The 15,353-nt window shown below is 39.3% G+C and overlaps 1 protein-coding gene across 2 annotated transcripts in view; it reads left to right on the top strand.

The window, feature by feature from the left end:
- Positions 1-8,145, top strand: part of NUP107 (nucleoporin 107) — a 50,905-nt gene extending 42,760 nt beyond the window's left edge. For both annotated transcript variants that reach the window (XM_021091969.1, XM_021091970.1), the window contains 6 exons: positions 338-440; positions 892-1,052; positions 2,265-2,390; positions 2,788-2,901; positions 6,972-7,139; positions 7,742-8,145. In XM_021091969.1, the coding sequence (XP_020947628.1) occupies positions 338-440; positions 892-1,052; positions 2,265-2,390; positions 2,788-2,901; positions 6,972-7,139; positions 7,742-7,849 (780 nt within the window). In that variant the 3' untranslated portion in view covers positions 7,850-8,145. The remainder of the gene's footprint in view (positions 1-337; positions 441-891; positions 1,053-2,264; positions 2,391-2,787; positions 2,902-6,971; positions 7,140-7,741) is intronic.

A 15,353-nucleotide genomic window follows, 5' to 3' on the forward strand; every position in this document is an offset into this window, starting at 1 on the left:
TTTATTCCTATTTTCAGAAAATAATAGAAAGTTTTATTTCAGAAAGAAAAAAAATTTAGAGTAGCACCTAAAGAAATCACATGGTTAAGTTGGTGGTGCATTGAATATATAATTACAGATTCACAGTCCAATAAGTTTTTTCTGTAATTTGATAGGCTGCTATTAAATGTAAAAATAAAAATAAATGTGAAAATAAGAAAAGCTATATTCTTCATAATTTTATGTAACTTGAGGGAAAATATTCACTAGAAGTGAGCATATAAGTTATTTCTACTAATTTGCAAGATACCTTAGAAAAAACAAAGTTGACATTTCTTTTTTCCAATTAAATGAATAGGAGGACCGTTTAAAAATTGATGTAATTGACTGGTTGGTATTTGACCCAGCACAGAGAGCGGAAGCACTAAAACAAGGCAATGCGATAATGAGGAAATTCTTAGGTATGCTGTATTTGTGTATATATATATTTTTTTTTTTCAAGTTTTTGTTTTGTTCTTGAACTTTGTTTTCTGTTTTAGGGTAAAGTACAAAACAGCCACTCATATATTAAACTTGGTACTATGAAACAAAACATATTTAATAGTGAATTTTCATGTCCTATTCAGTTTTGCCTCTAAAACCTCAAGGCTTTGAAAATGGAATTAATTTTTTTTTAAGATACAGAATAGTATGTAAAAGTAACTACAATTAATGAATCTTTTTGTGATGGTTGCATCGAAATAAGGAAAAAGCCCAGCCATTCAGTAGAAAGATCACTCAGATCTTTAACCGAGGTACCTCGGGACCTGGAGTGGTTACAGGTCACTGTGAAAGTTGCAAACCAATGATTTGACTCCGTTAGAAACCATTTAACAGAAATCCATATATATTGGCGAATCGTCTTTTTCATAGCATCAAAAAAACACGAAGCTGCAAAAGAAGTATTCGTGAAAATTCCTCAGGATTCAATAGCAGAAATCTATAATCAATGGGAGGAACAAGGAATGGAGAGCCCACTTCCTGCTGAAGATGATAACGCCATCCGAGAACATTTGTGCATTAGAGCTTACTTGGTGAGATTGTAAAGAAAAACTGCACAGTGCCTTTACCTTGACTGTTCTTATTCATTCTCAGACTCTGAACTGTTTTTCCAGAAGTGGCGATTTTTTTTTGTTTTTTAAGGCTGCACCTGCAGTATATGGAAGTTCCTGGGCTAGGGGTTGAATTGGAGCTGTAGCTTTGGCCTACACCACAGTCACAGCAATGCCAGATCCAAGCACCACTTCGGCGACCTACACAACAACTCACAGCAGCACCATATCCTTAACCCACTGAACGAGGCCAGGGATCGAACTCGCATCCTCATGGATACTAGTTGGGTTCATTACCGATGAGCCACAGGGGGAGCTCCCAGAAGTGGCAATTAACTCATTTTCTTATCTCCCACTGTGGGATTGACTCATCCACAAGGACTTTGAAATCATGACCTGGTCTTCATTTATAGGAGTCCCTAATCAGTGCTAACCAACCAAGACATCTCACATGGTAGATAGTGTGTGTGATGTCTGAAGTAGATGTTTTCTTTTTACTTTTTTTTTTTTTTTTTTTTTTGTCTTTAGGGCCACACTCACGGCATATGGAGGTTCCCAGGCCAGGCAGGGGTCAAATTGGAGCTATAGACGCTGACCTATGCCACAGCCACAGCCACATCAGATCCGAGCCATCTGCAACCTATACCACAGCTCAAGGCAACACGGGATCCTTAACCCACTGAGCGAGGCCAGGGATCAGACCTGCTTCCTCATGAATACTAATCAGATTCGTTTCGTCTGAGCCATGACGGGAACTCCTGGATGTTTTCTTAAGATTCTTTGGATGCTTATCTCAACTTTAACAGTTCTGCTTTTGGCAATAACAGAAAAGTAAAATATTCTATATTATGACTACGTAACATACTATGAGTTTGAATAACAACATACTCATTCAAAATTCATTCAACAAACAATGAGGTGATCATATTGACTAGGGTCTAGGACTAAGTCTGGATGGCTTTCTGTCCTTGCCCTCTAGAAGTTAACAGGCTCCTCAAGAAGACAGCAAGTAAACATGTGGACATCACAAACAAAACAATTATTCACCATGGTTTTTTGCATAAAAAAAGAAATATTAAACGATTTTATTTCTTGGTGCTGCAAAATTATTTCTAGGACCTGTTTTTTAAAAGCTTTGTTTTAAACATATGTGAAAAGTTTTCTTTTTTTGTATTTTTCTATTTTGCATTTTAGGAAGCCCATGAAACCTTTAATGAGTGGTTTAAGCATATGAATTCAGCTCCACAAAAACCTACTTTGATACCTCAAGCAACTTTTACTGAGAAAGTGGCTCATGAACACAAAGAAAAGAAATACGAAGTAAGTTGAATGGAGATGAGACATGTCTATTGCATCTCAAAAATACATGTTATGTATTTAAAGAGATCAGTTCTTTAGTAGTTATATTCCTATTGTAATCGATGATCTTCCTTTTTTACTGTTCTACTTTGAAAAAAAGCCATCTGTTTACTTACTTTTCTGTCGATAATTAACCAAACATGAAACATACCTTCAGGTGACACAAGTGTTCATTTACATGATTAACGTTTTGAGTGTTTTATTTAACTGCAGTCTGTTGGTGTTTATTTTTGTATTTAGCTTACTGAATGTCAACTCTTTAGAATGATGTTCCATATGTATGTATTCCTGTGTGTACAAATGTATTATTTGTATTGGCTTTAGTCCATCATATGTCTGCCTTATGTTTGTTCTGCAGATGGATTACGGAATTTGGAAAGGGCACTTGGATGCCCTCACTGCTGATGTGAAGGAGAAAATGTACAATGTCTTGTTGTTTGTTGATGGAGGGTGGATGGTAGATGTTAGAGAGGTAAGTTGTGTGCATTGTTTATAGCTAAAAGCGAGGGCAGTCTTTTTTTTTTTTTTTTTTTTTTTAAATTCTTTGGGAGCATCTATAGATCTTGTAACCTTTGTGCTTATAACATCTCATAATTTAACACTAACCTGAAATGCTAGTTAGGGAATATACGAATGTTTGACTCTTAGGTACAGTATTCTCCTTATTTAATATGTTCATTCAGGATAGTAAAATCTAATTTTTTTAAATTCTGGGCCTAAAAATTACTTATGCATGTATTAAGCTCAATTTACAGATATGAAAGTAAGGCTAGTAGTATGAATAGGACATAGGTAAAGCAGTGGCTCTCACCTCTGAGCTGTCCATTTATTTATTTATTTATTTTTAGGGCCACACCTTTAGCATGTGGAAGTTTCCAGGCTACGGTCAAATTGGAGCTGCAGCTGCCGGTCTACACCACAGCCACAGCAACGCCAGATCTGAGCCGCAGCTTGTAGCAACACTGGATCTTTTACTCTCTGGGTGAGGCTGGGAATTGAATCTGCATCCTCATGGATACCAGTCGGGTTCTTAATCTGCTGAGCCACAACGGGTAAGGAAAAGGCATCGAGGCCCACTTCTGGGACCTGACAAAAACAGTAACTCAGCTTTACCTCTGCAGATCGGATGATCTGTCCAAGGATTGTAAATGCTGGATTCTTGGGTACTAGGTATATTATTTTGAACAGAAAATTATAGGAGTGTTTTTGGTATGTTTCCTGAATCCTAATATAGTTATTACTTTTAAGTCTCCACGTTGTTTTTTTTTTTAGGGCTGCACCTGCGGCATATAGAGGTTTCCAGCCTAGGGGTCTAGTCAGAGCTGCATTTGCCAGCCTCCGTCATCGCCATAGCAACCCAGGATCTGCGCTGCATCTGTGACTTATACTGCAGCTTGCAGCAGTACCGGATCCTTAACCCACTGAGCAAGGCCATGAATCAAACCTTCATCCTCATGGTTACTAATCAGATTCTTAACCCACTGAGCCACAGTGGGAACTCTGAAAGTCTCTACTTCTTATATTAAAACGCATAGTAGAACTCTGCTGACCTCATAAATAGTTTTGAACCTTTAGCATTTTCCTCAGGCTAAATGTTTCTGATGCTGGTGCTCTTTTAATTTAGGTATTTAAGGTTTGAAAAGACTTGGTGCCTTATTTATACATAAATCTTTGTTATTCTAAGAATTTATTTATTTTATTTTATTTTTTGTCTTTTTGCCTTTTCTAGGGCCGCTCCTGTGGCATATGGAGGTTCCCAGGCTAGGGGTCAAATTGAACCTGTAGCTGTTGGCCTACGCCAGAGCCACAGCAACTCGGGATCCCAGCCACATCTGCAGCCTACACCACTTCTCATGGCAACACCGGATCCTTAACCCACTGAGCGAGGCCAGGGATTGAACCCGCAACCTCATGGTTCCTGGTTGGATTCATTAACCACTGAGCCACCATGGGAACTCCTAAGAATTAATCTTAGCTAGTGAAAGTCATATAGCACACTCTGGAGTATTATTAAAATGGAATTGGATTGGAAGGCAATAAATCATTCCCCTTTTTTTTATCAAACATTTAAAAATCAATATCCAGGCGTTCCCTGGTGGTGCAGCAGTTTAAGGATCCAGCATTGTCACTGCTGTGGCACACGTTTGATCCCTGGACCAAGAACTTTGCATACCAAGAGTTTGGCCTCCCCAAAAAGAATAAAAATCAATTTTCAGTCTCAGTTACTTCTTTAGATCTAACCCAGAGAAGAAGTGATTTCTTGAGCAGTCAGATGATAAATAAACATATTCAACAAAGCAGGAAATTATTCAGAGTTCCTGATAGCACTTATATCTCTTGTATAAGAATTATGAAATGGTAACCTTTCTCTTACATAGATAGATTCCATGCCAAGTGCAAATGCCCTGAAGAATGGGGCGTGGATTAGACTTCAGCCTTGCCCCCTCCCCCCCGCTTGCCTGCCAGCACTCTTGTGCAAGGCACAGCTGTTCAGCAAAGCCTAGGCCTTATATATTGACCCTTATAGCTGCACTTCATTTTTTACATAACTGCAGGATGGTCCCATTAGTGTTGGAAGCCGGTGGCACACAGGGCTGGCAGGGGGAACAGACCAGGCAGGTGATGTTTGCCTACTCAACGCCACCTCTCCCTCCACCACATTCTAGTTGGATCCTCACCTGTCTTTCCCTTGCTTCCACTCTTCTTTATACAGTCCGTTCCTCATGTAGATTGCTCTCCTACTCAGTACCTTCTGGTGGCTTCTCATTACACTTTGACTAAAACCCAAATTTCTTTCCTTGACCTGCAGTATCACACATATACTGGACCTTGTCTTAACCCACAGTGTCGCAGCGGGAACCCCTACATGGATCTTTCTAAAAATTGGACACTAGAGTGCAGAAAAAAGAAGAGACCTTTTATGCCCACTACATTATCTTACAACAAAATTGAAAACTACAATAATTCATTAAAATAACAAAAAAGTACCAAGCCACAATAAAATTTCTCCCTTCCTTCCTTTCTTCCTTCCTCCCTCCCTCCCTTCCTTTCTTTCTTTTCCTTTTTAGGGCCATACCTGTGGCATGTGAAAGTTCCCAGGCTAGGGATCGAATTGGAGCTGCAGATGCCAGCCTATGCCACAGCAACGCCAGATCCGAGTGCACGTGACCTGCGCTGCAGCTTGTGGCAATGCTGGATCCTTAACGCACTGAGCAGAGCCAGGGATCGAACCTGCATTCTCATGGATACTAGTCAGATTTGTTACTGCTGAGCCACATTGGGAATTCCTTAAAATTTCTGAAATAACCTTAAAAATTGTAAGGAAATACATAGAACTCATAGTGTAAAATAAAACAGAAAACAGAATAAGCTAAAATATATGTTTCTTTGAAAAGCTTAGCAAGATATCCGATAATTTTTTTTAAATTTCCTTATGACAGCAATATATATATATAATTAAAATTTTCCTTATGACAACTATATATATATAATTTATTTATTTATTTTTGCTTTTTAAGGCTGCACCGTGGCATATGGAAGTTCCCAGGCTAGGTAGGGGTCAAATCCGAGCTACAGCTGCTAGCCTATGCCACAGCCACAGCAATGAGGGATCTGAGCTGTGTCTGTGACCTACACCATGTGGCAATGCCTGATCCTTAACCCACTGAGCTAGTTCGAGTATAGAACCTGTTCTTTTTTCTGCACTCATAGTGTCCGCTTTTTAGAAAGATCCATGTAAGAGTTCCCACTGTGACACAGTGGGTTAAGAATCCAGTGTTGCTGCAGCTGTGGCTTGGATTCGGTCCCTGTCCCAGGAACTTCCATATGCCACAGGTATAGCCGGAAAAAGAAAATTAAAAAAAAAAAAAAAGGGAAAAAAGATCCATGTATACTTAGAAATGCTCATTATTTTCTCTGCAGTAAGTTTTTCTTCATATATCTGTTAGTTCTCTTTCATTGTTTTATTCAAATCTTTAGGGTCTTCCAGTTTTTCTGTTTTTAAGAAATTATACAAAGCCATCTTAAATTCATTCTCTGTTTAAAAAACAAAGCATTTGAATGAAGTTGTCCTCCCTGCACACCTCTCCCCTCGTCCTGACCTTCTGCCCAGCAGGAGTCACACTGTTGGTCTGGAATGTCCTCTCAGCCCTCCCCATAGGTGTCTGTGTTTCCTTCTGTATACATCCAGTGCAGTGGTGATTATTTCCTGTTTGATTTTTGCCTCCTTTCTAACTTTTTTCCCTTTTATGCATGTTTTTATTCAAGAGGTAGTGAATACAGATTCAGAAGCATTTTGTTTTCATTAACAGACTTGGCTCCTCTGAAGTATGTTTTGTTCATCCTAATGGTTTTTTGCCAAAGAATTGTATCTATCAGATACCACGATTGAAACCCTGCCTTGTTCTATTTTTGATGGGCATGGTAAGCTTTACAGAGACTCTAGGTTCTTTTACCAGTTGCATGTTGGTCTGATTCATTGACTTTTTGGTAAAGGTATTAGGCTTAAAGTTGTTAAAATGACTGCTTGATATCTGTCTGCAGGATGCTGAGGAAGACCATGAAAGAACACATCAAATGGTTTTACTGAGACAGCTTTGTCTGCCAATGTTGTGTTTTCTGCTCCACACCATATTGCATAGTACTGGTCAGTATCAGGAATGCCTGCAGTTAGCAGATATGGTGTCCTCTGAGCGCCACAAGCTGTATCTGGTAAGTTCTAGAAGTGTTTCCACCTTTAAATTTTAGTGATTTGATAACTCTATAGTAATACTTAATTTTGTGAGATGAGTTTAGATATTTTAGCTGTTTTTAGATTTAATGGTCCAGTTTTGATGTATGTGCTTTTATAACCAAAATGTGTATACATTTCTAAACAGTTAGAAATATCTACACTGGCTCAGAGAGTTGTCTTTGAAGTTCCTGGGCTATGCTCATATACCAGCCTCTGGCTATATCAGTCTTTTTTTTTTTTTTTCTTGACTTTTTAGGGCCGCACCTGTGGCATATGGAGGTTCCCAGGCTAGGGGTCAGCCATAGAAACACAGGATCCCAGCTGTGTCTGCGACCTACACCACAGCTCAAGGCAACACTGGATCCTTAACCCACTGAGGGAGGCCAGGGATTGAACCTGTGACCTCATGGTTACTGGTCGGGTTCATTAACCTCTGAGCCACGATGGGAACTCCACGGCTACATCAGTCTTAAAGAGGAATTTCTTTTTGCTTGAAGCTAATCTGGTTGATTAGGTGACTATAAATTCACACTCCTTTTTGTTCTCATTTTTAATTCTTTTCTCTCTGTTTAAAAATCAGGTATTTTCTAAGGAAGAACTAAGGAAATTGCTTCAGAAGTTAAGAGAATCCTCTCTAATGCTCCTAGACCAGGGACTTGATCCTCTAGGATATGAAATTCAATCATAATTCATCCACTCTTTGTAATCGCAACAATTTCCATGATAAATGGAGTTTTTTTGTAAAATATACGTATTTGTAATTACTGGTTTTTTTCTTTTGCATTATCATGGGGAAGATATTTGTGACATTTGAATTTTGTACTTTTAATAATATTATGTTGACACTTTAAAATTTTAATGTATTATATCATTATTTCCCTGTGTTTATTAATAAAATTACATAAAAATTAAAATTTCTGTTCTTACAAATTCCAGGATTGTCCCTCTATTATGTAATAAGAAATTAAATTTCCTATTATCCTACTTTTCCCTTGTGATCATAAGTACTCTGATATATTGAAATTGTTACTTATTTTTTCCTTTGCCTCTCCAGTGCCATATGGAAATTCCTGGGCCATGCATCTAACCCCTGCCACAGTGGTGACCCAGGCCCCTACAGTGACACCACCAGATCCTTAACCTACTCCCACCCTCCTCCCCCTTGGCAACAAGTCTGTTCTCCATGTCTATGCATCTGTTTCTGTTTTGTAAATAGGTTCATTTGTGCCATATTTTAGATTCCACATATAAGTGATTGCATATATTTGTCTTTCTCTTCCTGACTTCTCTCACTTAGTATAAGAATCTCTAGTTGCATCCATGTTGTTGCAGATGATATTATTTCATTTTTATGACTGAGTAGTATTCTGTTGTGTGTATATACCACATCTTCTTATTTACAGTAGTGCTGCTATGAACATACGGGTGCATGTATCTTTTTGAATATTTTGGTCCAGATATATATTCAGGAGTGGAACTTCTGGATCAAATGGTAGTTCTATATTTAGTTCTCTGAGGAACCTCCATACTATTTCCCATAGTGCTTTTACCAATTTATATTCCCACCAACAGCGTAGGAGGGTTCCCTTTTCTTGACACTTTCTCCAGCATTTGTGATTTGTAGACTTACCGACAGTCACTCTGACCAGTGTGAGGTGGTACTCATTTTAGTTTTGATTTGCATTGCTCTAATAATTAGTGATGTTGAGCATCGTTTCATGTGTTTTTTTGCCATCTGTATGTCTTCTTTAGAGAGTTGTTTATTTAGGTCTCATGCCCATTTCTTGATTGGGTTGTTTTTTTGTTGTTGAATTGTATGAGTTGTTTCTCTATGGAGATTAAGCCCATGTCAGTTGCATTGTTGGCAACTATTTTCTCCCATTCTGTAGGTTGTCTTTTTGTTTTTTTCTTATGTTCTCCTGCCCCACCCCACCCCCTCACTGTGCAGAAGCATGTATGTTCGCTCAGGTCCCATTCGTTTATTTTTGTTTTTATTTCTGTTGCCTTGGGAGATGGACCAAGAGAACATTTGTATGATTTATGTGAGAGAATGTTTTGCTTATGTTCTCTCTTACAATTTTTATGGTGTCTTGTCTTATGTTTAAGTATTTAAGCCATTTTCAGTTTATTTTTGTACATGATGTGAGAGTGTGTTGATTTACATGCAACTGTCCAGTCTTCCCAGCACCACTTGCCAGAGACTCTCTTTTCCCCAGTTTATGTGTTTGCCTCCTTTGTCAAAGATTGATTGACTGTAGGTGTCTGCGTTTATTTCTGGGCTCTCTATTCTGTTCCATTGATCTGTATGTCTGTCTTTGTACCAGTACCACACCATCTTGATTACTTTGTAATATCGTCTGAAGTCTGGGAGAGTTTTGCATCCTGCTTTTTTTTTTTCAGGATTGCTTTGACAATTCTGTGTCTTTTATGGTTCCGTATAAATTTTTGGATTATTTGTTCTGTATATGTGAAAAATGTCATGAGTAATTTGATAGGGATCACATTAAATCTGTAGATTGCTTGGGGTAATATGGCCATTTTAACAATGTTAATTTTTCCAATCCCGGTGTGGGATATCTTTCCGTATCTTTGAGTCCTCTTTTATTTCCTTGATTAATGTTTTATAGACCTCAGTATATATAAGTCTTTCACCTCCTTGGTCAAGTGTATTCCTAGGTGTTTAATTTCTTGGGGTGCAATTTTAAAAGTTATTGTTTTTATATTCCTTTTTAATATTTCATTGTTAGTATACATTAATGCAGCCAATCCCTGAATGTTAATCTTGTATCCTGCTACTTTGCTGAATTTGTTTATCATTTCGAGTAGTTTTTCCGTGGAGTCCTTAGGGTTTTTTATATATAGTTTCATGTCATCTGCATAGAGTGGCAATTTTACCTTTTCTCTTCCAATTTGGATACCTTTTATTTCTTTTGTTTGTCTGATTGCTGTGGCTAGGACTTCCAATACTGTGTTGAATAAAAGTGGTGAGAGTGGGCATCCTTGTGTATGATCTTTTTTTATGTGTTGTTAAATACAGTTGGCTAAAATTTTGTTGAGAACTTTTGCATCTATGTTCATCAAAGATAGGAGTTCCCGTCGTGGCGCAGTGGTTAACAAATCCGACTAGGAACCATGAGGTTGCGGGTTTGATCCCTGCCCTTGCTCAGTGGGTTAAGGATCCGGCGTTGCCGTGAGCTGTGGTGTAGGTTGCAGACGCGGCTCGGATCCCGCGTTGCTGTGGCTCTGGAGTAGGCCAGCAGCTGTAGCTCCGATTCGACCCCTAGCCTGGGAACCTCCATATGCCTCGGGAGCAGCCCAAGAAATAGCAAAAAAAGACAAAACAAAAAACAAAAAAACAAAGATATTGGCCTAATATTTTTTTTCTTTTTTTTTTTTTTAATTGGTGCTGTTATTCTTTCTGTCTTTTTGCTATTTCTTGGGCCGCTCCCGTGGCATATGGAGGTTCCCAGGCTAGGGGTCCAATTGAAGCTGTAGCCGCCAGCCTACACCAGAGCCACAGCAACGCAGGATCCGAGCCGCGTCTGCGACCTACACCACAGCTTACGGCAACGCCGGATCCTTAACCCACTGAGCAAGGGCAGGGATCAAACCTGCAACCTCATAGTTCCTAGTCAGATTCGTTAACCACTGCGCCACGACGGAAACTCCTAATATTTTCTTTTTTGGTAGTTAGTATCTTTGTCTGGTTTTGGTATTTGGGTGATAGTGATGTCATAGAATATCTTTGTGAGTGTTCCTTTTTCAGTCTTTTGGAAAATTTTAAGAAGGATGGATATAAGTTCTTTGTATGTTTGGTAGAATTTACCTGTGAAGCCATCTGACCCTGGACTTTTGTTTGTAGGGAGTGCTTTTATTATGTATTCTGTTTCATTTCTAGTGATCACTCTATTCAAATTATCTATTTCTTCTTGATTCACTTTTGGTGGGCTGCAATGTTTCTAGAAAGTTATCCATTTCGTCTAGGTTGTCAGATTTGTTGGCATATAATTGTTCATAGTATTCTCTAATGTTTTTTTGTATTTTTGTTGTATCCATTGAGATTACTCCTTTTCATTTCTTATTTTATTTGGGTTCTCTCTATTTTCCTGGTGAGTCTGGCCAGAGGTTTGTCAATTTTGTTTACCCTTTCAAAGAACCAGCTCTTGGTTTTATTGATTTTTTTTTTCTGTTGTTTTTTGAAACTCTATTTTATTGATTTCCTCTCTAATCTTTGATTTCCTTCTTTCTGCTTTTCTTTTTGCTTTTTTTTTGTTTTTAGGGCCAAACCTTCAGCATATGGAGGTTCCCAGGCTAGAGATTGAATCAGACCTTCAGCCACTGGCCTACACCACAGCCACAGCAATGCAGGACCCAAGCCATGTCTCTGACCTATACCACAGCTCATGGCAATGCCGGATTGTTAACCCACTGAGCAAGGCCAGGGGTCAAACCCACAACCTCATGGTTACTAGTCGAATTTGTTTCCACTGCACCACAATGGGAACTCCAGTTTGTTCTTTTTCGAATTCTTTCAGGTGGTAGATTAAGTTGTTGATTTGAGGTTTTTCTTGTTTTTTTGAGGAAGGCCTGTATTACTGTGAACTTCCTTCTAAGAAATGCTTTTGTGAAATCTCATAGATTGTATATGGTTGTATTTTCAGGAGTCTTTGTTATGGTTTTTCAACTTTTCTGCAGATTTAAAAATTTTCAAAATAAAATCTTTGGTTGGAGTTCAGTAAAATGTAAGGGAACAACTCAGTGTCCATACGGAAAATAGTGAACCTTGACCCCTAGTTTATACTATACATAGAAACTAATTAGGTCATAAACCTGAATATAAAAGCTAAAACTCTAAAGCTTTTAAGAAGAGTAGAGAATATCTTTATGAGCTTAGCATTGATAAGATTTCCTATACGAGAGAGAGAGAGAGAGAGAGAGAGAGAGAGAGAGAGAGAGAGAGAGAGAGAGAGGAGAGAGAGAGAGGAGAGAGAGAGCGCGCGAGCGCGAGCAATTACCACTAAGAAAAAAAGCTGATAACTTAAACTTTTTTTTTTTTTTTTTGGCCTTTTCTAGGACTGCTCCCACAGCATGTGGAGGTTCCCAGGCTAAGGGTCTAATCGGAGCTGTAGCCGCCGGCCTATACCATAGCCACAGCAACGCTGGATCCTTAACCCACTGCGCAAGGCCAGGGATCGAACCCACAACCTCATGGTTCCTAGTTGGATTCGTTAACCTCTGTGCCACAACGGGAACTCCCTGATAACTTAAACTTCATCAAAGTATAAAACCTCTGCTTATAAAAGATATCATTAAAATAAATACGCCTTAGACTGGGAGAAAACATCTGCAAAAAGATATCTGACTCAAAAGTCTTGTGTCCAGAATATGTAAGTTAGAACTCCTTTAACTCAGTAATAAAAGGTCAAAAAAATGTAGAGTGAGCAAAAGACTGGAACATTTGATTCATAAAGAAGACAGTACATAATCAATATACCCATCAAAAGTACTCAAATCAATTGTGAATGAAAATTAAAACCAGGAAGTATCACTACACATCCATCAAAATGGCTAAAACAAAAATGAATAGGGAGTTCTTTGGTGCCCTAGCTGGTTAGGGATCCAACGTTGTCACTGCTAGGGTACAGGTTTAGGCCGTGGCCCAGGAACTGCCTCATGCCATAGGCATGGCCAGGAAAACACACACACACACACACACACACACACACACACACACACACACACGAAACTAAGAACCAAATGTTGGTGAGGATGAGGAGCAACTGAGACTCAGACACATCTCTGGGAAGAACGATGTAAAGTAGTACAGTCTTTGAGGAAAGTTTAGACTGTTTCTTATAAACAATCACCTGGCCTTGCTCACTGGGTTAAGGATCCAGCGTTGCAGTGAGCTGTGGTGTAGGTCACAGATGAGGCTCGGATCCCACAATGCTGCGGCTGTGGCTGTGGCCGCGGCCAGCAGCTGTAGCTCTGATTAGACCCCTAGCCTGGGAACTTCCATATGCCATGGGTACAGTCCAAAACACAGACACACACAGACAAAGAAAAGAAAGAGAAACCTAGCCACAAAAAGAATGAATATTTAATGATCCATTAAGATGGAATTCCAGATCAGTCAAAACTAATCTATTGGTGAAGGAAAACTAGAACAGTGGTTTCTTCTTGGGGGTGGGGGTGCTGATTTTCTAGGGAATTTTGTGTGATGATGGAAATGTTTTCTGTCTTGACAGGTGTGGGTTACTACATGCATCCATTTGTCAAAAACCGTATGATAATAAGATTTGCACATTTAGGAGTTCCCACTGTGGCAATAGGATCAGTGGTGTCTCTGTAGGGCTGGGACACAGGTTTGATCACCAGCCCAGCACAGTGGGTTGAGGATCTAGCATTGCCTCAGCTGTGGTGTAGGTTACACCTGTGGCCCAGATCTGATTCCTAGCATAACTCCTTATGCTATGGGGCAGCCAAAAAGATTTGTATATTTGAAGAAATGCAAAATTACTATTTATAAAGTAAATAGAGGGGTGGGGAGTGAGTATCCTAAAACAGGACAGCTGTTGGTGAAGCCAGGTGATGGGTATGGGATTGGTCACCATACCATTTTAACCTTGCTTACATTTGGAATTTTTCATAATAAAAAGGAGGAAAAATGGACCGGAGCCAGAGAAATTTGGGTTTGAATCTTATTCTCACCTATTCTTGCTGCAAGATAACAACCCTGACTTTACAACGTCTGTGAGAATAAGGATAATAATCACATTTCAGGACAAGTAAGGATTAGGGCTTCTGTGCTTTGGCGAAGAAGGTATTTACATCAACTAAATCAGCTTGGAGAGGCACAGGTTCTCAAACAGTGGGAAACTGGATGAATGTCATAGGTGGGGTTAGGCTTATGAAGGCCTTGAATGGCAGGATTAGTAAACTTAATCCAACAGGCAGCTGGAATGCACTAGATACTTTTATATTTTACCCCAAATGTCAGAGTTCATATTTTAACTATTTTCAAATATTACAAGAAAAATAGAGGAATGATAGAAATATAATTTATCAGAGTTCCCATTGTGGTGCAGCGGAAATGAATCTGACTGATATCCATGAGGATGTGGGTTCAATCCCTGGCCTCGCTCTGTGGGTAGGGGATCTGGCATTCCCGTGAGCTGTGGTATAGATCACAGACACGGCTTGGATCCTGCATTGCTGTGGCTGTGGTGTAGGCCGGCAGCTGTAGCTCAGATTCGCTCCCTAGCCTGGGAACCTCCATATGCTGCAGGTGTCCCTATACATATATCATCATGCTTAGATTATCAGTCTACATCTGTACCCAGAAGGAGGTGATGAATTGAGTAGACTAAATGAAGGTAGACTAATTAAGGCACAGGCTCTTAACTTCGGAGCAGGTAAGGGTAAACATCTGGTACATCACTAAACAGTTGGGGTTCTGTAGACCCAGACTGGAAGAGAGGATGGCAATATATCATCAAATTGAAAAGCAGAATACTACTCAGCCATAAAAAAGAACAAAATAATGCCACTTGCAACAACATGGATGGAACTAGAGACTCTCATACTGAGTAAGCCAGAAAGAGAAAGACAAATACGATATGATATCACTTATATCTGGAATCTAATATATGGCACAAATGAAGCTTTCCACAGAAAAGAAAATCATGGACATGCAGAACAGACTTGTGGTTGCCCAGAGGGAGGGAAAGGGAGTGGGATGGATTGGGAGCTTGGGGTTAACAGATAGATGTAAACTATTGCTTTTGGAATGAATTAGCAATGAGATCCTGCCGTGTAGCACTGAGAACTATGTCTGGTCACTTATGATGGAGCATGATAATGGTGAAAAAAGAATATATACATGTATGTGTAACTGGGTCACCATGCTGTACAGTAGGAAAAAAAATCATATTGGGGAAAAAACAAAATACAAGAAACTTATAAAAAAAATTGAAAAGGCACCCACTACAGCAGGAATTGGTAGAATTTGGTGGCATGATAGGAAGAAAAGCATACTGGGAAGACTGTGTTAGGAAAGCTAGACTGTATGAGTCATTTTCTTTCTTTTTTTTTGTCTTTTTGCCTTTTCTAGGACCGCTCCTGCAGCATATGGAGGTTCCCAGGCTAGGGGTCCAATCAGAGCTGTAGCCACTGGCCTACACCACAGCCAC

This window comes from Sus scrofa, chromosome 5, assembly GCF_000003025.6.
Source record: "Sus scrofa isolate TJ Tabasco breed Duroc chromosome 5, Sscrofa11.1, whole genome shotgun sequence".
NCBI classification, from domain to species: Eukaryota; Metazoa; Chordata; class Mammalia; order Artiodactyla; family Suidae; genus Sus; species Sus scrofa.